This window comes from Cavia porcellus, unplaced genomic scaffold, assembly GCF_034190915.1.
Source record: "Cavia porcellus strain 051 isolate PalLab524CR breed Dunkin Hartley unplaced genomic scaffold, mCavPor4.1 scaffold_7, whole genome shotgun sequence".
Taxonomy (NCBI): domain Eukaryota; kingdom Metazoa; phylum Chordata; class Mammalia; order Rodentia; family Caviidae; genus Cavia; species Cavia porcellus.
Genome location: NW_026947490.1, coordinates 39325462 through 39349956, shown reverse-complemented (window position 1 = coordinate 39349956; position 24495 = coordinate 39325462). Strand labels below are relative to the sequence as shown.

General features: G+C 43.7%; 1 protein-coding gene across 6 annotated transcripts; it reads right to left on the bottom strand.

The window, feature by feature from the left end:
* Positions 1–31: 31 nt before the first annotated feature.
* Positions 32–24495, bottom strand: LOC100725369 (b(0,+)-type amino acid transporter 1). Of its 6 annotated transcripts, none has more exons than XM_063253388.1 (14): positions 24427–24492; positions 23776–23853; positions 23019–23134; positions 21185–21332; positions 20510–20752; positions 19945–20070; positions 19635–19734; positions 18570–18614; positions 17950–18073; positions 16479–16582; positions 10856–10952; positions 9599–9739; positions 3180–3354; positions 32–596 (listed from the first exon to the last, which is right to left on the bottom strand). In XM_063253388.1, the coding sequence occupies exons 3-14, from the start codon at positions 23106–23108 to the stop codon at positions 532–534; spliced, it is 1458 nt and encodes a 485-aa protein (XP_063109458.1). In that variant the 5' UTR covers positions 23109–23134; positions 23776–23853; positions 24427–24492; the 3' UTR covers positions 32–531. The 6 variants fall into 6 exon arrangements, with proteins under 6 accessions (XP_063109458.1, XP_003466675.1, XP_063109460.1 ...); XM_003466627.3 differs by lacking the exon at positions 9599–9739 and adding an exon at positions 9390–9539 and having other exon boundaries at positions 24427–24485; XM_063253390.1 differs by lacking the exons at positions 32–596; positions 3180–3354; positions 9599–9739 and adding exons at positions 3362–5881; positions 7532–7767; positions 9390–9539 and having other exon boundaries at positions 24427–24495.

Here is a 24495-nt window from a genome sequence, read left to right as displayed (position 1 = left end):
TTATAAAATAGAGCTATAGAAAATAGATCACTGAGTTTGAAATACTTTATTTTAAAGAAAAAAATACAAAATTTCAAAACAAGATAATTGAGTAATACATTATATATTGTTATCTTTATATTACTGGAGTACAAGAAATGTTTTAATTTAATTCAGTTCATTTATGTACTTGCAGTGCTGATGATGGAATCCGGCACCTTACACACATGCTGAGCAGGTGCTGTACAACTGAGCTAAACTGCCAATCTCATCCTGTGTTTAAGTAAATGTGATGTGTCCTTATTTAATAGTTATCACCAGAATGGTGGTAGGTTTTATTCAGCCTGCCACTGGCCATCTGTTAGGGTGGTTTTCTTTGGATAACTTTAGCAAACACCTATCACTTTTCCTATCTAGAAGCACACTCATAAATTAAGGCTATCTAAAAATAATATAAACATCAGAACACCTTTTGTAAGAGAAAGGAAGAAATAATCACAAATATTGCTTATAAAAATAAATCATAGCTTTGAACTGCATAAGATGCATTTGTTACTCCAGGTGTTTCTCTGGTGGGACAACTTCCATTAACATCTGTAGGTACATGGTAACTGGCTCTGCAACAAAAGTCAGCAAATCAGTGCAGTTAGAAAAAGGTAGCCAAAAGGACTCCCTGTGCTTGCTGTTAAGCAGTGATACCCTTCTTAACCCTGTGGTAATATGTCCCACTTAGACCCTGAACTCAGGAAGCTGGGGTTTAGTGCAAATCAGAACTATCCTAGATGCACTGGTTCTTTGGAAATCACTTCCCATTATGGACCTGGGAACCTGCTAAACATTTTGTTGCTGTCCACAACAATTTATCCTAGTAGGAGAAACATGAGTGACTCACTTATGTGGATGTATTTACTATCATTGACCAAGTAGTGACTAGTCTAAAGTCACTACAATGACTTTAGTTTAAAATACAAACTGGTTTTTTACTACTTTCACCCAGTGCTTACCAGTTTCTGGAGGGAAGGGCTTGGTTAAGTGTGCCAGAGCTGAGAAGCAAACCATGTTTTGTACCATTAGGTTGCAATCATCCTACTTAGATTCTCTGTCACTCTGATCAAATCCAAGTACATTTCCAAGGCAGGAGGGGAAAACAGATGCTTTACTAATTTTCGTTCCTTTCTATAGATGTGTACCTGCAGCCTATCGGCTTAGGTTAAAATCAGCATAGAGTTTGGGGGTAAAAAGAACTATACAGGAAAGGAAGTCCCTGAGGAAATGACATGGCCATGTTTTGCTTTTGCTTCCCCCCCCCCTCACGTTGCTAAGGAACAAAAATTGAATTCTGTCTTTCCACTAGCACCTCTGTCAGGTAAGTGATGGTCCCTGATTCTCCAGCTGAGGAGACTGGCAGAGAAAGGCTCTGAAGAAAGGCAAGCTCACCCACTTTGAGCTGTGCTTGAGTCCCAGCTCCACTTCCCTGCCTTCTGGTTGAGTTTGCTCTTTCATGTTTCTCTAAGTTTTATATAGATGATGGAAGGTTGGATGGATGGTTATTTTCATTTTCTAAGTTGCAGGTATATAAACAAAAATGACATAGGAGGGCCTGCAGGGTTTACTTTCCTGACCAGAAAGAGGGGCAGGAAAGAGACAAGTTTTTAATCACATTTACAAAACAGGAAGTAACTGGAGTCCACAGGACAAAATGCTGGATCCAGGATTAAACTGCACAGCCTCAATTCAAGGCACTCACAGGAGAGACAGAAGATAGCTCACTGGGAGATTCCTCAAAGAACTAGGGTTGGAAATTCCATTCAATCTAGCTATTCTAGTGGGTATTTTCCCAGAAAAATTGAAAAGGTTATGTCACAGTTATATATGTGCACCATGTTTATAGCAGTACAATGTGTAATACCTAAATCTCGGAAACAACCAAAATGCCTATCAATGGTAGAATGGATGAAAAAAGATGTGGTATTTTTATACAATGTAATACTACTCAGCTATGAAAAAGGATGATTTTGAGGCCTTCATAGGTAAAGAGGCAACTTGAAACCATCATAAGTGAAATAAATCAGACAAACATTTGTAAATATTGTGTCTCTAGTATAACAAATAAACTGTAATAGTAATAAGATCCAAAATTTGTAATAGATATTGTAATAATGAAAGAGAACGAAAGTGCTCTAAAGGATATAAGTATGCAAGATAATCATACTACTAAGTTTTGTTCAAACAGTAGTTTGTACTGTCATTGGTTGTCCACTTATGTGTTGATTTTGTAACAATTACTTCTGAGATAACAATATGTAATATATCAACTAGTGATTTCTTACTGTTATTTTTTTTGAAATTCTGTATTATCCTACCTTTTTTTCTGTTTTTTTTTTCTCTAAATAGAAAAGAAAATAGACCACTGAGGTTGCTCAGGAGCCCTGAAGGTTTCCAGAAACTGAGCTGCTGTAGGAGACAGATCATTGTGAATATGATATAGTACCCAGCTGTTAATCATAGGTATGGTTCAGAGTCTCTTTCCACAGGCTTGGCCATAGTGCTTTCTTTTTAGAGGCACAGAGAGAGGCTAACCTAGCTAACTCAATAAACATTTGCCCTAAGGCAGATGAGGAGAAGCATTGCAGGTCCTCGGTGAGGGGAGGCTCAGGCCCTCACTGGGGGTTTTTGGAATGCTGCCGAGTGCCTTAGACGATGTTTCCATAACACTCAGAAGAAAAGTGGCTTGAAGATGACAGTGTATTACATACCACTGACCCACCTGCTCAACAATGGATTAAAAGGAAATGGTATGGTAAAGTATTTTACAATTAAAAAGAAAATAGTGCTTTTCCTTTCTGCTTGTTATGTCATTGGCAGGGATCAAGACGAGGTGAGGTAGTGCCTACTGTAATCCCAGCACCTTGGAGGCCGAGGCAGGAACATCAGGATTCCGAGGCCAGCTTACATAACTTAGACCCTGTCTCAACCCCGTGACTCCCTCTGTGTGTGCCCCACCAAAAACAAAAAGGAACAAAGGAGCCCAAGGTTGGACCCAGAGGCCTGCAGTGGGGGAGAAAGTTCCAGGTCCTGAGAAGGTGAAGCCTGCTAGCTGTGTGAGACTCTGTGAGGAGAGGCATGAGGACAGGGGAGGCGGGCTTTGCTGGGCCTGGCTGCCCTTCACTAACCTCAAGCAGCCTCCTGCTGATACTTACTGGAGATTTTCTGAGCCCATCCAAACTTGTAATAGACGAAAAGGAAGTAGAATATAAGGCCGCTCAGGATGAACAGCACACAGTAGAGGTACTCCCAGGCGGGATTACTGATGATGGGGGCCAGAACCAAAAACACGGATACGAGAGTCACCAAGATGGGGATGAAAATGGGCACCTGCAAGAGACAGCCAACAGGGGTCATGCTTTAGCCCTTGGTGGTGGTTTTATTTCCTGTAGTTTTTTTCATTAAAGAACAAATCCATAAAAGAGTGTAATGAACTCCAGGTACTACTCTTCCAATTTCAAGAATTTTTGTATTATCTTTCTCCCTGTTTGTTTGATTTTGCCACCAGATCTCACTGTGTAGTTCAGGTTGACCTTGAAATCACTACATGGGCAGATGGCCACCAATTTGTGGCCATACCCCCTGCCTGAGCCTCCCAAATGCTGGGATTATAGGCTATGCCAACACACCCAGATTAAGAATTTTAATGTAATTTTGACAATCACTTGTAATTTTAATGTAACTTTGACAATCATCTACTCTACCTTTTTGTTTTTCCAAGAATATAAAACTACACTAGACATCAGGGTATTTTAACCATTAGCAAATATTTCTCTTAAGTAGTGAAAACTTCTTTCTTTAAACCAGTTTATTCCTTACCCTCTTTTTTTTTTTTAAATATTATCACTTGTTGCAGCTTCTATGTGTCCCCCTAAGTCCCTGTGGAATCATAGGCAGGACCTTTGAAAGGCACCATGACTTACCTGCTGTTAGGAGTGCAGGCCTGCCTGGAGAGAGGGGTCTTTGTGGGTGAGACCAGGCAGTATCTAACTCCCTCCTTCCCTGGACCATCTCTCTGCTTCCTTTCCTCCACTGTGCCCCTCTGCCATGCCACCCTGCCTTGGAGCCAGCTAACCACTAACTAAAATGTCAGCTGAAGTATACTTCTCCACTAAGTTACAGGGGTCAGGTATGCACCTCATTGATGAACAAACGGAAAAAGATGTTTCTGTTTTGTTGGTGAAATGTGATAGTTTGTCCTATACAGTGTCTGCTTTTTATCCCTGGGTGATTGCTTCCTCAGGGTGTCACTTAAGTGTTGCCTGACTTTCCTATAGACCAGTAGAGAGACAGAGAGAGGCCCAATGCTTGATAATTGCATCCATGCATATTGTTTTTCTAGACAGGGTCTATTCTCCAGGCTGGGTTCTAATTCACCATCATCCTTCCTCTGGCTCCCAGGCTGCTGGGATTACAGGTATGCTCCACCAGAACCAGCTTAGAGATCAGTTTCCTTCTCATTGCCTTGCTAATATCCTTAAAACAATGCTAAATAATAGAAATAGAAGTCGTTCTTATACCTGACCTTAACAAGGACCTCTGTACTTATGAAATGACAACTTTTGCCATGTGTGCAGAGTGCATATTAAGGCCACAATAAATACCTGCTTATTTCTTTATTATTAATGTGTGTTGGATTTTATTTTTCATCTATGGTGATGACAGGAGTTTTCCGCAAAGATGTCAGTGGGGTGAATTATATCCATCATAAATTAAGATTAGTGGACCTTATAATCTTTAGCCACTGCTGCATAGGTTAAACTTATCTGTGATATGTTTTTAATGTGTCATAAATGAGATGGGTCAGTGTCTTATATGCTATCTTGATAAGGTTTGGTATCAAAGTCATTTTCTGCACAAATAACATTTTTGTCTTTTTGAGACAGCTTTCCACTATGAAATTCAGGCTGGCCTTGAACTCACTTTGTAGCCCCGGCTGGCTCAAATTTACAGCACTTCTCCTGCCTCAGTCTCCTGAGTGCTAGGATTACAGATGTGCACCACTATGCCTGGTATGTACAAATAACTTGAAAATAATTTTTAAAACCTAAGGAAAGGGAGCAAACCCAAAAATCAGAGACATAAACTCCAGACATAGGAAGGTTTTTTTAAAACATCGATCCTATGGGCAACTTTGAACATCTAGATAAAATATCAGTTTCCTGGGAAAAGAAAATTTGCTAAGATGGCCCTCCAAAGAATTAGAATCATGGGAGATTTTAAAGTTCACATAATCTCAGTATTTTTTCTAGAGCATTTAAAAAGGAAAACTTTCAAAATGCCAGTCTGGCTGCTGCCATTCCTCATTCATTGCTGTTTTCCTCCTTTCTAACACCCTGAGCTCTTTTAAGTTCACTCAATCCTTTTAAATTTTGTTGTTCTTTCTCTTGCTTTTTGGTTGCCTGTTTTCTATTTCTTTCATTTTCACCAATATAAACCTTAAGTGAAATGTCGAAGCTTACATTCTTAGAGTATATGTCATCTTTTTATTCATTTTTAGAAATTTGTATATTTTCACTTCTTATTTGTACTTTGGCTTAAAAGCATACTTTTTCTAGTGGTCTCTGTGTTGTTCCACCGCAGAGAAGTAAGTTGTGTGGTTTACAGTGTTTGTGAAGTACCAGGGTTTTCTTTTTGCCATGAAAGATCATCAGTCTTCAGCCAGGTCCGGGGTACACCTGAGGCGTCTGCTGGTGGCAGGGAGGCTGTGACATAAACTCTGAGATCTGCTTTGTGATCATACCTGATGCTTCAGCCACTTTTACAAGGAGGTGTTGAAGGAGCATTTTCCAGGTACCTGTGGTCAGTGTGTGTTTTCCTCACGTGTCCTGTAGTTTCTGCTTTGTGAATAAATTTGCTGTGTAGTACGAAGAAGAGGTTTTAGAACTTCTCTCTTCAGTGTGAATTTTAGCTTTCACCCTAGTTGTCTTTGTCTTTGTAAGCTGTACTTTGGGCTTGGGTGCTGGTCTGCTCCTGTTCTCTGTTTTTTTCTTTAACCTGATAATCCTTTGCGTGTCCTTGGTTTTTAATTTCCCAATCTTTGTAGATCTGCCTGGAAAATCTTTTTCTCATAATGACTATTTTAAGCCTAATAAATCAGTTTACTCATACTGTAGATCAGTTTTGTCTCCACTGTCTCCTGCTGTTTTGTTAAATTTCTAACCATAAATGTCTTCTTACTGTCACTCTTGCGCCCTCAAAGGGTGACATTCTGTGGGAAAACACTCCTAGCCAACTAGTTATCTTATTTTCAATGGGGAAAATGTCACACTTTATTTGAAACCACAAATTCCCAACTGGTATTCTCAAATATAGCTAAAACACAGCAAATATATATGAATAATGTAAGCTAACACATGTTGTATTAGGTAAATACGTGTTTGTGTTACTAGTACAGAACCTAGGATCTTCACACTAAGCTACATCCCCATCTCTTTATTTCAAATCATTTTATTTTAAAGAGAAAAAATTTTCAAAACACAATAATTAGTGGTAACAACTACATATAATAGTTTCAGCTTCTCACACTTAGTAAGACAATACAATGTTTACATGTGTGTCAGATTTATTTCACTTATGAATATGGTCTCAGATTATGTCCACTTACCTATAAAAAACCTCAAAGTTATCTTGCTTTATGGCTGAGTAGTTGCATAAAAATACATCTTTTTTATCCATTCTTCATTCAATGGGCATTTTAGGTTGTTTCCAATATCTAGCTATTAAAAACTGTGGTGCTATAAACAGGTATGCATATATATTGCTTTGGTATGGTGTTTTTAATTCTTCTGGGACGATACCCAGAAGGGGAATAGCTGGGTCACATGAGACTTCCAATCCTAGTTTTGTGAGGAATCTCCACACTAATTTTTACAGTCAGCCTTCTATTTTTTGAAATAGAGCCTAAGTAATTCAGGCTTAGGTCAAATTTGAAAACCTCCTGTCTCTCACTCCGAGTGGTAGGATTATAGGCATGGGCCACCGTACCAAGTTTCATGTCTTTAATTGGAAGTTTATTTGACATTGTTTCCTACATTGGCACATACTTTTTAAATCATTCCTTTTTTCCATTTTTGTTGCATGCTATTGACATATCATCCTGTCACCATCACTTACTTTTAGCTCTGTAGTTAAAGACTCACCTTATGCCAATTACTTCTTTCTTCCTTCCTTCCTCCCTCTCTCTCTCTTTTTTTTCTTTCTTTCTTTCTTTCTTTCTTTCTTTCTTTCTTTCTCTCATCTTTTTGAGACAAGACCTTGCTATGCAGTTCAGGCTGGACTTGAGCTTACTTTGTAGCCCAGGCTGGTCTTTAACTCACAGTGATCCTCTTGTCTCAGCCTCCAGAGTGCTGGGATTATAGGCATGAACTACTACACCTGGCAGACTTCATGGTTTCTGAAGCTCATTCTTCACGTGATTCCCAGGAAATGCACATACAGTATGTAACTTGAATCCTTTCATCCTAGTAACTATTGTTTAAGGTCAGTTTGCTTGGATTTGGCTTACATTTTGTTTCATTTGAGTATCTGATATATGTTGTTCCATTGTCTTCTGACATGAAATTTTGATGACAAAAGGACTGATGCTAGTATTCTTTCTTCCTCTTCCTCTTCTTCTTCTTCTTCCTCTTCTTCTTCCTCTTCCTCTTCTTCTTCTTCTTCTTCTTCTTCTTCTTCTTCTTCTTCTTCCTCTTCCTCTTCCTCTTCCTCTTCCTCTTCTGCTTCTTCTTCTTTGTAAGTGAACTGGGAATGGCGGTGGAACAGGAAAGCGGGAGTGGGTGCCCAAGGCAGTTTGCACACCGAGTCATTCTGTCAGCCTGCACTTCCTGGCCTGTCTTCCAGGTGCACTGTGGGCCTCCCACTGTGTCCGTGGAGGGTGGAGCCCTCCCTCCACTCATTCCTTCTCCCTCAGGAAATACTCTTGATCTGTAATTTGTGGAATTCTCGAGAACTGATGTCACTCTCCTCTTCTTCACGGACTCTCACTGTACAGGTACTACAGCCTCCTTTTTCTGTTTCCTTTACTGATTTCCCCTCGAATCCCTTCACTTCACTTTCACGTGTTTTCATTTCCCATTCCAGTCCTCTTTCCTGGAACGCTTCTTTGCTCTTGTGTTCCTTTTTGCTTACAGTTGTGGAACAGTTCTGTTTCCTAAACTGTTTGAACGTGGCGCAGCCTCTCTGTGCTCCCCGCTCCCTACGGGAGATGTGTGTCCCCAGCTCCGTTTCCTGGGTCCCAGTGTGCTTCCATGTTTGGTTTGGTTTCTGTGCCCAGCACTGTTTGTAGTGGTTCTGGAAGTGTTTGCATCCTGGCCAGGAGCGTTTGCAGGGAACTTCCGGGACACCTGGGGCCTGAGGCAGCCCTGCTGCCTGCTTCCCACTTCCAGGCCTCGGGTCTTCTGGGAACCCGCCCAGTGCGCCCCCCACTGGGGCCTGTGGTGCTTTCAAGCAGATTCTGGACTATGGCAGCACAGCATTTCTTTCTTTTGTGTTGAAGATGTTGGCTGTGGGGTTTTCCCTTTATCTCTTAGTGATTCTGCCTAGTTTTCTGATGGATTTTATGCAAATTACAAATACTACCACCACCCATGGTCTTACCTACTGGGTAAGCTGAATAAGATGAGAGTGTCTGACTCCAGGCAACCTACCCTCATTTCAGCTAACTCCAGGGACATGGTAGAGGTTCAGAGCCAGTGCAAGGAAGACCATTAGACAGATTTCTGAAACAAAAGCTAAAGCTAAGGGTATATATCTGTAATGCCAGCACTGTGAGAGGTGGAGGCAAGAGAATCACTGGGATCCAGTCTGAGCAATTTACAACTTAGTGAGATCGTGTCTCAATAAGAATGAAAAGGGGGAAAAAAGTACTGAGGTTGTAGCTTCATGCAAAGGCACTGAATGACTTCAAGACGTATCCTTATTCTTTTCCTGGTCATTTGCCTAACTCTTGTTATCTTAAAAATTAAATAGCACAGTTACTTGGGGATTTTTAATCTTGAATATAAGCAAAATAAAATAAATGCTGCTTTGTCTTCATTGGCATAGAGATCACATCAGTCATACAGGGAATGAGAAGGAATACAAAGGAGACTGTGAACTTAGGAATAGGCCCAGGGCCAGTGTTCAGAAGACCCCCACAGTAAATGGAAAGTGCCATAACTGTTCTTGATAGCTTTGTGACGTGATGGCTCAGTAAAATGAATGACTAGGTAGTTAATTGGATCATAAATTATAGTGTAAAATGCATAATAAATTCTTATGTAAAAGATGACACTCAAAAACAGAGTAGAGTCAGGTAGGAAGGAGCAAGCTTGTCTTCAGTCTAGTCACCTGAGCTGCTTGTGACATTTGGGCATGCAACTTACCTTGATAGGCCTTTCCTGGTTTTTCTTTGTAAACCTCATCACAACAAGTCCTACAATGGTCATTCCATAAAATAACCATGTAGCAAAACTGAAATAATTCACCAAACTGTTTATGTCACCAGGGATGATATAAATCGTTGCTATTATACCCTAATAGAAAGAAGAACAAATTCTTATATCATTAGTGTGTAAAACATTCATCTTATTACCTCATAGAAGTCTGAAGAAGCAGGTTTTCCTATGGATAAACCAATCAGCATGCAAGAAACTTCCCCTGATTCCCACTGCAGTTGGGGTTGAATGTGACTTTGGCTGCGATAGATGTTTTCTCTCAAACCTGGTGGGAAGATCTTGAATAATTTTTGAGTCTTTGAAATTATAATTTTAAATAAGGAAAATACTAGCCAAAATCTGTATATATATGATACCAGTTTCATGATGATGGATTTAAATTCCAGAGTCTTCATTATGGACAAGAGCCCTAGATTAGCCCTAGACTGAAACCCAGGTCTGACCATGACCACATCAGTCACCTGGACCTTGTTTTCTGTCACTGGGTAAAGTTCCTATCTTCAGAGTGTACATGTACAGGAAAGGCATGTTCTCTCCTGGAGACAGGGGACAGTGGAACAATCCAAGCTAGCAATGTGTAAGGTGTCTGTGTGCTCAGAACAGCTGCACATGACCAAGACAATTTACCACTAAAAACCTCCCCTTAGTGAGGAAAATGACCTCAGGAAATGCAAGTTATTAGACTGTACCAAAAGACTGCTGTTGGCATACCCTGTAAAATGCCTTGTTCTCCTACCCCATACACTGTATATGTCTTTTTCTCAGGAGCTCATAAAAAATAAATGAACACACATGAAAGAAGAAGAATGGTACCAGCTTGGGGGATTCAACAATAACTTTTGTGAGTAAATTCATAAAAAGGAACAAAAGTAGAACAAATTCAATTGTCTTGAGAATTCTTTTTATATTTCACATCAAGGAATAAGGGAACCTGGCTCCTTCTAAGGTAGAAGACGAGGCCATGGCAAGGTGAAAGGACAGTTGGAAGTGACCTGTCAGTCACAGAGACCAGTGCGTCATATCCCAGAAGCATTCACAGAGCCCTGCCTGGGGTGGCCCTAAGGTAAGTAATGGGTGGGAAAGATGGCGGCCATTAATCTCTCAGACTCTCTGAGCTTTTCATCTGGCTCACACTTGCTCTGCAGAGCACGCTTCTTTCCCTACCTTTGATCTCAACCTCAGCACCTTCAATGAACTTTTTAAACATTTATGTTCTTTGTCCCTTCCAGTTCTTTGAATAGGGTAATAAGAGCCTGGACAGGACTGCTGGTCACAACACCCCAGAACACTGTGAAAACCACTGGGAGAAGGGTTAGCAAGCGAGGACTTGTTCGTCCCTGGACCTGAGGGCCCTCTGCCTGTAGCACAGGCATTGTGGTGCGGTTCCTACTTACATAGAAGATGATGGCAGGGGCGGGCGTGAGGCGCCTGACGCTGATGTAAGAGAGCACTTTAAGCATGTGTCCTTCCCGGCCTGCGACGTAAATGAGCCTGAAAGAAGAATCACACAGAGGGGCTGAGGAAGTGTGACCTGAGTGTCACCAGGGGCTCACAGGGAAGGGAACTGAGTGCTGACTGGTCATCTTTGGGTGACTCTGTGCCCTGGAGGGCAGTGAATTTTTGAAGAGTGAGGGGTTAGGTACATCCTGGTTCAGTGGGGTCACCAAACCGGGATGAATAGAGATTTTGTGCAAACTTGTAATCTCTGCACTTGGAACATTAAGGTGGGAGAATTGCCTGGGCTACTGAGGGTATTCAAAGTCTATTGAAACTACACAATGAGACCTGTCTCAAACATAAAATGCAGCGTCGGGGGTTTAGCCCAGCAACACAATACCTGCCTGGCAAGTGCCAGGACATGAGTTCAATCTCCAGTACCAAAATATAAATAAAATAAAATATATGAAAGATGAATTAGCAAACATAAACAAGTGGCACTTTTCCTCAAAACTCGTCTGACAGTTCAGTTATCTGAAAGTCTATGTTTAAAATGGTGAAGGAAAAACTATATATATTAAAGCGAAAAATATTAAAGGAAAAAAGCCTGGGCTACATAGTGAGTCTAAGGCTAGCCTGAAATACATAATGAGACACTATTTCAACCCCCCTCCCAAAATTACTCAAATTGGATTGTATATTTAAATGGAATGGCTAAAGGAGAAACCTCTAAGGAGAAAATCTTTGTGAACTTGTATTAAGCAAAGACAATAAGAATGTGCAATAAAAACCTTGATAAGCTGGACTTTACCAAAGTTAGAAACATTTACATCAAAAACGTCATACAATAAAAGTAAGATAGCTGGGGATTTAACCCAGCAACATAGCGCCTGCCTGGCAAGCATGAGGTCCTGGGTTCAATCTCCAGTACCAATAAATAAATAAATAAATAAGAGTGAGATAGGTGGATATGTAGTTCAGCTATAAAAAAGAAACAAATGTCATTTTCAGGAAAGTGAATAGAACTGGAGAGCATCATATTATGTGAAATAGGCCAGTTTCATAAAGTTAAAATTTGCATGTTCTCCTCTAAAAACCTAGAGATAAAAAACAGGAGAGGATAAGAAACTAGAAGGTAATCTAGAGATATGGAAGGGGATGGAGAGAATGAAAGGAAGATGAGAATAAAGAGGATGAAAATAATCAAAATTTGATACATGCCATAAAGAATCTCATTATTCTATTTGATTACTATGCACCGAGTTACAAACCACCATTATAGCAAAAAGATAAGTTCCAGATTAGAAGAAGCTACGGACTAGTCAAACGTCTGATAAAGGATTCTATGTAAAATATATGAAGAACTCTTACAATTCTACAATGAATAGCCCAATTTTTAGTCAGATTTTTAAATATTTCACTAAATTTAAACATGCTAGGCATATACTTTATTACTAAACTATAACCCTCAGCCCACTGTACTGCTACTTTTAATATTATAAATAAAAGTGGATTTTATTTTTTTCTTTGCTCATAATTGGATAAAGAGTGAAAATTTTATTCATCTGGCATTCTTGTGGAGGACCACCTGGACTACTCTCCTTGAACAAAGAGCAATTGCCTCCATGTTGGCTAACCCTGGCCCTGTCTTCCCATAGTGATATGTGCAGAACTGGCTAGGCCATTTCCTTTTTCCTTCAGTTAGCTCTAAGCAATATAAATAGGGCTAGCTGAGGTACCGATGCTTACTCTTTGAAGCTAGGTAACAGGCTGTTTCCCTGCCCCACTACTGCCAAAACATGGTAGTCAGGCAGGAGGAAGAGCATGGCTCCAGGGCTGTCAACTGGGTTCCAGCCACAAGATAAGAGGCTATGACTTCCCAGGGCAGAAAAGGTTTTCACATCAGAACAGAAGCACCGCAGTCTAAATACTAAATGCTACCTAAATTGTGCAGATTGGTCTTTGTTCATCCTTCTCTCTGCATATTGCAGAAGTGCTTTCTGGCCTGCTAGCGAGCCCAGCTCAAAGTACTCATGTAATTCCCACCATTCTCACAGTCACTCATCCTCTGGCCACTTTCTCCTTCACAAATTTAATATCCAGGTTAGGCCTTGAGTCGACTTTGTTCTGATGAACTTTCATCCTGGCTGGACTTAGGAACCCTTGGCTCTCCATAACTATAAATATGTCTTAGTATTTTTATTCTCACTGTGAGTTGCACTGGAAGTGTTAAATTGGAATTAACTTGCTAGAATTCCAATAACATTTCCATGGGATTATGAATATAAACTTCCTGGACCACAACAAATATGGGAAAGGGATCTCTATAGATTCTGGGACTTCAAAACTATAAATGAACTGCTGGATTTTCTTTTAACTAAAAAGAAAGTTAATCATAAAGTTACTATATGATCTAGTAAGTCTATCCCCAGGAACTTCCTCAAGAGAAAAGAAAACATCTGTTCATAAAAAACCACAGGAATGTACAAAGCAAAACTATGCATAACAGTCCAAACTGGAAATAATCCAAATGAATGGATAAAACTGGGATATGGTCCAGAGGTTCCAAGGTTTGGGTCTCAGAAACAATGCTATCTGAAAGAAGGAAGTAAAGTGTTGAGAAAAACCAAAGTTACAGCGGCAGCAGATCCATTTAGGACCAGAGGTACAAGTAAGGATTAACTGTAATTAGGCATGAGGGAACTTTCTGGGGTATTAAAAATGATATTTGTAGTGCTGTATAAAAGTACCAGACAGAACTGTTCAAGTTGTGTTTTTATATACCAGTAACAAACTGTTTGAAACTGATTGTTATAGTTTGTATGTGGATGTCTCCCCAAAGCCTCATGTGGTCATGGGGGCAGGCTTCTAGAGTTTGTGCCTGATTTGTGGTCCAATGCTGGGATTATCATTATGAGTGTTACACCCAAGTGGGTGTGACCCACATACAATACAAGGGACAGAAAGAATCTTCTCTCGTGCTCTTTCTTTTTTGCCCTTGTTGCTTTTGCTATCTTCTGCTATCATGAAATGTTGACCTCTGCCATGAGCCACCGTTGGAGTCTGCTGCATATGAACTGAAACCTCTACAAACAGTAAGCTAAATAAACCTTTGCTTCCCTAATTTTGAGGGTCAGGTATTTTGTCTCAGCAATGAGAGAAAAGTAACCAGCATACTGATTTTTAAAAATTCTAAATGACATTTATAATAGCATGAAAAAATATGAAATACTTTTAGATAAATATAAAAGATTGCAAGAACTGTATGTTTATAACTACTTATAAATTTTTTTATAAAAAATTAAAATCTCAATTATAAAATGGCAGTCCTCTCCAAATTGATCTATAGACTCAGCATAGTCCAGATCAAAATTCCACTTTTTTGAGAAATTGTAAAGGTAATTATAATACTCATATAGAAATGAGAAAACTAGCTATCTACATAAGGAACAATAAAACTGGATCCTTATATAAAGATTATTCTTGATACAAGATTCAAGTCAAGATGGATTAAAGATCTAAAAGTAAAACCTAAAGCTGTAAAATTACTAGAACAGAGGGAAACTGAAATCGGCAATGTTTTTTTCCATATGATCCCAAAAGTATATACAATAAATGTAAAAATAGACAAATTGGATTATATCCAACTGAAATGCTTCCGCATAACAAAGGAAACCCACAGCAAAAAAGACAACTCACCAACAGAAGCACTCGCAAATCATGCATCAAACAATGGGCTGGTCTCCAAAATATGTAAGGGACTCAGTTACTCAATAACATGGACTTGAGCAAATATGTCTCAAAAGGAGACATGCAGAAGGCCAACAGGTACATGAGAGAAGTGCTCAACAGCATCAGAGAAGTGTAAACAAAAACTGGATATCATCTCCAAAACACAAAAGCTAAGTGTCGGCAAGGATGTGGAGAAGAGGGAGCCCCGGTACCTGGTGGTGGGAGTGTAAATTATACAGCCTTTTTGGAAGACAATCAAGCTTCCTCGACAAACTAAAAATAGAATCTAAGATCTAGCAGTCCCAATTCTGGGTGTATATGGAAAGGAATTAAAACCAGTATGTCCCACCAGCTTTGGTGGCACTCGCCTGTGATCTCAACACTCAGGAAGCTGAATCAGGAGGACGGCTTTGAGTTTGAGCCCATCCTGGCCTACATAGCAAGACCTTGTCTCAAAAATTTTAAAAAATATAAAAAAGTAATTTAAATAAGTAAATAAAAAATTAGGCTAAGTGAAATAAGCCAAGCACAGAAAAACAAATCCCATATGATCTCACTACTCTATATGCAATTATTTTTCAACGTATAGTAGCACTTGTGTTGCCAAGGGCTGTAATGCCAGCATTTGGGAAACTGAAGTAGGAGGATTGTGAGTTTGTGGCCTGCCTGAACTACATAATGAAGCCAGGTTTCCAAAAGCTCAAATAAGTAAATAGATAAAATGTATACAGAATGCAAAAAAATCTACAATAGCTTTTTTGCAGGGGGATGCTAGGGATGGAACCAAGACCTTCCACATTACAGGCAAGCACACTACCATTATTCTACATGAACACTCTAAAATGGCTTTGAAAAAAGGATACCTCTGACTGTATTCCAACATCACTTTAGAAGCATAATTTTCTGGTACACATTTTGCTGTTTTGAAGTGAAAAACCTGTGGTAGTTTCACTCCAAAACACATCCACTCAGAAGCCTGGACACGGAGCAAAGACCTGTTCCAGGATGGGAGAGCTGCTGTGAACATGGAAATGACCCACCCCCACTGTGAGGCGAGGGTTAGTTAGAGCACACTGCCGCACAAAGAGAATACAACACAGCTGTGAACTCTACAGCAGCCCACTCTGCACTGGCAAACTACCCCTGTTGATGTAATGTTTTACTGGAACAGGACCATAGCTTGTTCTTTTGTTTTTAGTACTAAAGAACTGACTCTATGGCCACACCATCCTACATTCCCAGATTTAATTATTTTTGAGACAGGGTCTTGCTAAGTCATTAAATTTCCCAGGCTGCGCTCTAAGTAGGGATCCTCCTGTCTCTGTCTCCCAGAGTGCGACTGGGATTCCTGGCATATACCATATGTCTGCCTGGCTGTTTACATTTTGTGCTATAAAGCTGAGGCAGAGAGTTCTGAGAGTTATGAGAGAGACTCACATACTTGTGCCCTGGAGTACTAAGCTTTGGCTATTTAGGGAAAGTTTGGCGAGTCTGTGTATGTATGAACACTAGAAGATGTTCACGAATAGCACTATGTAAAGAACGCAGTTTGAAAGGTTCCATGTAGAGATGAAAGACTCATTTGTTCCTGTCACCCCCTCTGCCCTTGCTCAGCTGTGTTTCCCCCCTAGTTGGCACCTTGGCTCCACTGAAGTGGCCTTGTCCATCTTCCTTTGCCAGTTTGCCCTGTGGGTACAGCCACATCCCTTCTCTGGATTTTGGGGCTCTCACTTGGGCTGGGAGGTGCTTGACCTGGTCCAGCCCCAGGGACTCAGGGCCTCCTGAGTTTGACAGCAGCTTGGCTACCTCCTGCCCATCAGAAAACAGAGTGACAGCAGGGTCCCCTACCTGCCCGCAGTAAAACAGCTCCCATTAGCAGCTCCAATGGTGGAAAAGGCCACAAAAAGTGGGACAATCCAAGAGGCTGGATAGAGAACACGGTCACCAAAGGTCTGTCAGGAGAAGGAAACAAATCCTGAGACTCTTCCCCTCCATAACCTCCAAGAGCCACTGGTCCAAATAAACTCCTCTGTCCTCCCAGACAACTCAGGTCCCCAGCTCATCTCCCTGGGCAGCCTCTGGGACCTCTCCTGGAAAGCAGTGGCTGAAAAATTCTTCCCAGTATTTCAAGATTTTATATTTATGGAGTAATTGATTGCAGCACTGGGGGTTGCACTCAGAGCTTCCACTGAGCTATATCCTCAGCCCTTTTTAAATTTTCTATTTGGGGACAGGATCTTGCTACGCTGCCCAGGCTGGGGTCGAACTTTGGTTCCTTCGGCCTGAGTCTCCCAACATGTGAGGATGAGAGGTCTGTGCTACCAATCTGCAGACTCAGGACTCTTTGGTGGTGACACGAATTTCAAATGCCACCACTTCTGGCCATCACTCTTAGAAATTGGATAATCCTGCCAACACCCTGTGCTCTGGCTTCCCTGAGGCTCAGTCAGCGTGATCCTGTTCTTCCCCTTAACAACCCAGCTGGTGGTTGCTGCCCACAGCGTTAAACAAACTGCATCTCCTGTGCAAGTGTAACCCCCACCATCCTGTAGGCTGTTTCCAACTCATTTTATGTCCTATCCCAACTCTATGAGGCCTCTAGCATGCAGAATCCATGCATGCATTTTGGTCCCTGTTGCTCAATACATTTTTTTTGTATTAGTAGGATTGAAGCGACAGACTTTTTCAGAGCAACATATCCAGACCTTTATAAATTTTGTAAAATTTTGAAATGGGTTTCATTAATGCACTAAAAGTTGCCTATCCTGGGCTAACACTTGTCATGCTTCTCTTTTAGCTTCTGCGTGTATGTGCTTGTGTGTGTGTGTATGTATACAATGGTACTGGGGATTAAACCCAGGAGCTCTACCACTGAGCTACATCCTCAGTCCTTTTTATTTTTATTTTGGGAAAAAGTCTCAGTAAGTTCCCCAGGTTGGCCTTGATCTTGTCATCCTCTTGCCTCAGCCTGAAAAGTAGCTGGGATGATGGGTGTGCATCACCCTGCCCAGCTTATCTGATCTCTTCCCTCTTCATTTGGCTTTGATTCCACAACTCACTATTAGAATTCACACCCTGCACATTTCCCTCTCCTTCCTCCTGTCTGTCAAACACCCAGCCCTGGTTCTTGAGCCACATCATCTTGCCATGAGCTCTACCTGTGCTCAGGCAGCTGGGGCTGCTGCTAGACAGGAAGAGCCCACCAGCCCTTCCTGTCTCCCCTAACCCCTGCCCTCTCACCTCCGCTGAGCCCCTGACCTGTCCGTCTCCCAGTCTCCTCTTGCCTTCTCCCACAGGTCACAGCCCCTTCCACACTCACCACGGCCACTGCCTGGGACTGCAGGAGTTCTGTCGGGGTCATCACAGTGAAGTAGGAGACATTCATGAGGATGTAGCACACTGTCACCAGAGGGATCCCGATGATGATGGCCAGGGGCAGGTTTCTGAGAGAGACAGTGACAGGGAACCGGGTTAGACCAGAGGGTCTGTGTCCTCTTCATCCTGTTCTCCCCTCCCTGCACATTCCCCCTTCTCGGTGTGGTGGCCCAGACTGAGATATGGCAGAGCCCAGCAGGAAGGAGAGATTTCCCAGTGAGAAGATGCCCTCCCGGGTCCTAGGGCAGTAGAATTAAATTGTTTCAGGCAAAGGAAGTGGGGGATAAAGACAGTTAGAGCTCTTCCTTCCTCTTAGTGACCAGTCCACTGCCCCCAACACAGCCAAACCCTATGCATGGGTGGATGATGAGCTTAGAAGGAGCCATTCTCTCCCATGGTAGAGCGCTTGCCTTGCACAGAGGAGGGCCTGGGTTGGCAGAATGAAAAATTCACTGGCTGAAATGGAATTATGGGATAATAGGTGACAGCCCCTCTATTTTTGCCTGGGAGGGGTGGCATATGCTTTTTGGATCCGATGTCTCCTGCCCGACTCAGTTATCTTACCTATAAGGGTTTCTTAGTTCTTCTGTGATGTAGTTCAGTTGATTCCTAGAAAAGGAAAGGAACAAGTGTGACACACGACTTGAATTTCTGGACTGCAAAACAGACAATAATAGCTGTTGGTCTCATTTAAGATTTCCCACTGCTGGGCATGGTGGCACAAGCCCGCAATCCTAGGACTCTGGGAGGCTGAGGTAGGAAGACTGCAAGTTTGAACTCAGCTTGGACAAGTTAGTGAGACAGCAACACCCTATCTCAAAATAAGAAAACCTTTTAAAAAGGCTTGGGATGTACCTCAGTTTGAAGGCCTTGGCTTCAATGCCCAGTACTGCAAAAAAGGAAGGAAGGAAGGAAAGAAAGGAAGGAGAACAACAGAGACAAAAAGAAAAAGAGGGAGATTTGAGTGAGTGTATTCAGACGCAGTGCATCACCAGAATACTTTAACAAAATGGGAGATTTTGTTCTGAAACAGGAAAAACAAAAGCTCTTCAGGAGAGAAAGCCCAGCATCAGGATGCTCATGCTTCTTCCTCACAGGACATAACCAAAGGGCCTAGCGACCTCCAGGTCTCAAAAGAAGTGCCATCCATTCCTGGCTGTTCAAGGCCTTGGGTGATGTGGTTGGATGTAATTCAGCTGAACCAAAGTTGCCTGGTGAGAATTTCAGTCAGGCCTTAGCACTGGCAGCTCACTGGGTGTGGTCAGCAGCCAGGCCCACATTCAGGGAAAAGAGTGGGTGTGTTAGTCTCAGTGGGGGCCAGGAAAACAGAAATGACAGAGGCCAGAGCCAAGCATGAAGGTGCTCGATCCCAGCACTGTGGGAAGCTGAGACAGGAGGCTCACAAGTTCAAGTCTAGTCAGGACAATTTATCGACAGAGTCTGTCTCAAGTAAGAATTTCGGAAGCATGGGGATGACAAGTCCCAAGTTTCAGTTCCCATACCAGAAAAAGAATGGTGGTGGGTTAATTTTCCCAAAAGGTCATGCTTTTACTTTTCTCAACAGATGAAATCAGATTTGCCTGAAGAAGGCCATGGACACCCTTGCTACACCTCAGGGTCCCCCATTACCATCCATCGTATGCCCAGAGTCCATTGTAAAATGCCAGGCTGATGCCGCCCACAGATGCTGGTGTACCCGCGAAGGAATTTTCAAAATTTTTTGTATTTCCTGCAATTAAGCCAGACAGTGAAGCAATAGTGTCAGCTGAGGAATTCGGCTCTGCCTGGCTTTCCTCATAAGCCAAGGCAGGATGTACACGGAGAAGACAGCAGCTGAGTCTTCCTGCGGAGTTCCCACCAGACTCACACACAGGGGAGTGTATGCGTGTGCGTCTGTGTGTGATATGTGGCACCCTCCCATCCCGTCCTGCACAGTCACCTTGGGCCAGGAGGACAAGGCCGCTGATGATGATGATGGCCACGATCACCATCTTGGCTGCAGTAAAGAAGTTCTGGACGTAGCTTCCCAGCCGCACGCTCAGCGCATTCACAGTGGTGATGAGCACTGGGAGGAGCAGGCAGGGCAGCAAGCGGGGCCACATCCTGTGTCCAGCTTTGCATGTGGCCCTGGAGTCTCGCTTCTACCCTCCCACCTCCCCCTCACACTGTGTCCCAGGGCACAAGCACAGGTCCAAAGGAGGGAATGGGAAGACCTTTACAGTGCACCTGATGGTGACCTCTGAAAACAAGCCAGCAGCTAGGCCCTGAGTGCAGGGCACTGGCAGGTGACAGGGACAGTGCTCAGCAGTCCTCCCTGTAGCCCCTGACAGACCTAGGTGCTACTCAGCACCCAAGGTGGCCACCAACCCTGTTTCTCCAGAGCCACTAGGCCCCAGGGGCCTCCTTCTGGTTAGGCACAGAGGATCTGAGGCCAGGATCCCCAGCCACAGCCTCTGCAGAGTCACCTATGACCCCTACCCCAGACATCAGGCTGGGGCACTCACAGATGGCAGCAGCAGCGAGGCATTTAATGACCACTTCGGGAGGCTCACAGCCTGAGTAGAAGGCTGCACACACGTACTCCGAAAAGCTGAGGCAGATGATGGCAAAGGAGGAGGGCTTTGTCACCATCATGCTGACCCAGGAGAAGAGGTAGGCAGGGATGGGGCCGAAGGCTTCCATCAGGTACGGGTACTCGCCCCCCGACTTGGTGATCATCGTGCCAAGCTCTGCAAAGCACAGAGCTCCTGGAATGCAGACAGGTATGGCCCCCTTCAGACCCTCAAGAGAAGTCATCCTTTCTCAGTGGGGGCTGTGCCACATAGGCCCAAGTCCTCTGGCACTAGACATTTAGTGGCACCCCGATTTACCCTTATTTGCCACCCATGCATTGAAAGGGTACAGAGCCAGGTGTGGTGCTGCATCCTGTAATCCCAGCACTCTTCGAGGCTGAGCCAGGTATACTGCAAGTGTGAGCCTAGACTAGGCAACTTAGTGACTTATGGAAACCCTGTCTCAAAGTTAAAAATGGGCTGGGGATGTAGCTCAGTGAAAAAGACTGAGGTTTAGTCCCTAGTACCAAAAAATGGGTCAGGGACCTGGCATCAAGAAGGACAATACTTATCCCTGTGTTCCCTGGCTTCTATGGGGAGGGGGCCAGGAGGCAGAGTCCTTGTTACCCAGTGTGGCGAGGATCCCGCAGGCCGCCCATATGATGAGACAGGGCCCCACGGTTCCTGTGTTGCTGAGCACAGACTTGGGGGAAATGAAGATCCCGGAGCCGATGATGGTGCCTACGATAATGCAGATGCCACTGAACAGGCCCACCTGGGATGAGGAGAAGGAAGAGGAGTTAATGCTGTCACTCATGGGGCCAGTGGCGACCCCCAACTCTGTGCCTGCCTGGGTCAAAGTGGACCCCATGTTCCAGGCATGTCCATCCTAAGGTACTGCTGTGATTCTACCCGGACCTGTGGGGGGCTCTGCACATATTAAATTGGTTCATTTGTGCCAAGCGTAGTGGTGGACGCCTATAATTCTAGTCCTCTGGGCAGCTGCTGCAGGTGGATCACAAGGCCAGTGGGCCGCCTCAGGAGAAAACAGAGCACAGAAATGCTGCTCATGCCAAGAGTTATACAGCTAGGCTCAGGGTCTAAGTTTCTGACCAGCATCCCTCTTATCATTCACATCAGAGACCTTGGGGGGACCCTCTTCACTGGGCAGAGTAGAAGAGAATTTTCACCAAATAAACCAGGATCAGGATCTAGAGTCCTGGTGAGAGGAGCCATGTGAGCAAGAGACATTTCCCAAGGATGAACCTGGTGTGCACTGTGACCTCTCCGTCATAACATCCTGTACGGTGTGAGCTTTCTAATAGGTGCAATCATCTTGGGTTCACACTGTCCCCTTACATCCGTGTGAGGGACAACAACAGGCTATGGGAATCCCCAGGCATAGAAATTGTAGGTTGGATGCCAGATTGTCTCAAAATAAAAAATAGAAAAGGGCTGGGGACGTAGCTCTGTGAAAAGGCCCTGTGAAAAGGCCAGGTTCTGTTTGATGCATGCTGACAAATCTATCACACAGGTTCCTATCTCAGGTGAGCAAGACCCAGCTGCTGCTCAGCACCATCACCTGGCCCTACAGCCTTCAGAGTTCTGATCTCACCCGGAGCTGCTTGGGCCCTACTTCCTCACCCATGGACCTGTGGCCTTCCTCCCTCTATGTCCAGGGCCTGCTCCCCAAACCCACCAAGGACAGGCTCAGTGCGCAGCTCCTTTTTCTTTTGATTGTTGGTCCTTGGGATGAAACTTACGACCTTCCTATGCAGCTACATCCCCAGTCATTTATTTTGAGACAGTCTTGGTAAGTCCTTAAGTTGCCTACTCTGGGCTGAACCTTGCAATCTTCCTACCTCAGTGTCTGCCTTCCCCCTCCTCCCACCATGCTGCAATGACAGGTATGAGCCACTAAACCTGGCTGTGATGCTCCTCCACCCCTACCACTAAGCTCCCCTCCTCTCTGCCCAGGCCCAGCCCTGTCTCCTCACCACACCTCAGCTCCCGCATTTATCCCTGTCCTATCTGTGCCAGCACATCTTTGCAGTGAGACCTCCAAGACAGCACTGATGCTGGAGGTCTTGCAGTGCTCAGCTCCATGACACCTGCATTCAAGAGGATCAGACGTTTACCAAAGATGGTAGAGGGGACCTGACTACCAGGAAGCCCCCTCTAACCATCCCTGAAAAGGCCATCAGTTTGAGCAAATACCAGACCTCAGTCCCTCCCCAGCTCATGGCAGCACATGCATGAGGCATGCGCATGACGCAGGAACTTCAAGGGTACACTGAGGTGTAGGTCCAGAATATGGCTCATTCCTTTTAAGATGAACTGGAGAAATAAAAAGCTACTGCACTTCAGTTCCTCACGGGATCTGCAGGGTCTCCACTGTCTGTCATTAGGACCACCCGACCCCAAGCTGGGAAACAACCACCGGAAAAACAGGAGGCCTCACCTCTTTCTGGAGATCTGTGGCCTTCGGTTCCATGCTCTGGATGGAGTGCTCATCTTCCTTGAGTTTTCTTGGGCTCGTCTCCTCTCCCATCTTTCCCTTCTGTCAGTTCCAGGAGGCTGTCAGGAGAGCACAGGCTGAAGCTTGATTCAGCAAAAGCGGACAAGATGCAAAGTGAAGCTCAGCCAGGGCTGCTCCAGGTTGGTGCACCCCAAAGCAGGGTATGGACTCTCAAAGCGAAGGTCATCTCAGGTTTTAGAGGGGTGCAGGTTGTAGTCCCTTGCGGAGAATTTGCTCCGCCCCAGGGAGAAAAACCATTCACTGCTGTCATTCAGGTTGCAGGAAACAGTTTCCTGTGTCTTTTCCAAAGCTCTGGGACTTGATTTACCCTTAACCTGTCTGCTTCCCAGCCCCTGGCTCCCGTGCCACGTGGCTTTCTGCTAATCCTTAGCTGTGACTTGCTTGAAATCATCCTGCCTTCATCATCTGGCATTTTTGTTTGCAAAAGTAAAACATTGTTGAAGACATATTGGAATATACGTACTGGAATCAATTCAAGGCAGAGATAGTTTTCCTATAATTCCTTCCCAAACTTAAGACCCCTAGGACACCTGATTGGGGTGCAAGAGATGAAACAAAAATTGCTGAGGAAAACCAGTCTGACATGATCAAGTCCTCAGTTGCTCCAAACAGTATCTCTGTGCAGCCCTGGCCACCCAGCAAGAGAGCAGTGGGCCTCCCATCACCCAGCCAGGCTTACCTTTCTCCTTCACCTTGCAGAGCTGGAGGAGCTGCCAGCCCAGCTGCTTGCCTGTGACCAGCCCTGGAAAGGCCATATCTTGTGCCCAGGAGTGGAGGAAGCCAAAGGTACAGAGGTTAGCAAAGGTAATTATTAAACCTCCTCCACCTCCTTCTTCTAAGCAGTGAAGACCAACACCAAAAAGAAAAGGTCAGATAAGCCAGTTTCTCTCCAAAAATGTTTTTGTGTATCTGTGCTTTCATCAGTTTTTTGGTTTGTTTTTAGGCAGAGCCTCCCACATCAGCTCCATGGCCTAAAAGGAAATCTCTCATAGAGTAGAAATCCTGCTTACTTTCATCTTGAGAAATCAGGAGAGATAAACTTTGGAACCAACTCACTCATTATCTTAATGGGTCATATTTATAAATCAAAGCCGATGGGAGATTGGTATCTGATGAGCAAGTAAATTGATAGTGTTTTCCTCCATATCAAGGAATTTCCTCATAGAGGAGCAGGTGAGGGTAATGTCATGAGGCCTCCTATGGGCCTCTGTTCTGTCCTGGCCTATGGCTCTGGACATATGCTATCAGGTTTGCTGATAGGACATCTAAAGAGCCCAAGACTAGAGTAGGAAAAGGACATGAAAATGTCATCCTTCCATGTTCTGCTCACCTGAGGCCTAGCAGGAGTCTGAAGCATGAAGCTGTAGTGCTCTGTCCCCAAACCAGCTCCTGAGCCTCT

What these genes read in the sequence shown, in the direction of transcription:
- LOC100725369 (XM_003466627.3), bottom strand. Translation starts at nt 23,108, where the DNA reads ATGGGAGAGGAGACGAGCCCAAGAAAACTCAAGGAAGATGAGCACTCC. An exon ending in CTCTGGGCATACGATGGATG is followed by an intron (nt 18,615 to 19,634) that starts GTAATGGGGGAC and finishes TTCCTTTTCTAG; the next exon opens with GAATCAACTGAACTACATCA. An exon ending in CCCCTGCCATCATCTTCTAT is followed by an intron (nt 9,540 to 10,855) that starts GTAAGTAGGAAC and finishes TCTTTCTATTAG; the next exon opens with GGTATAATAGCAACGATTTA.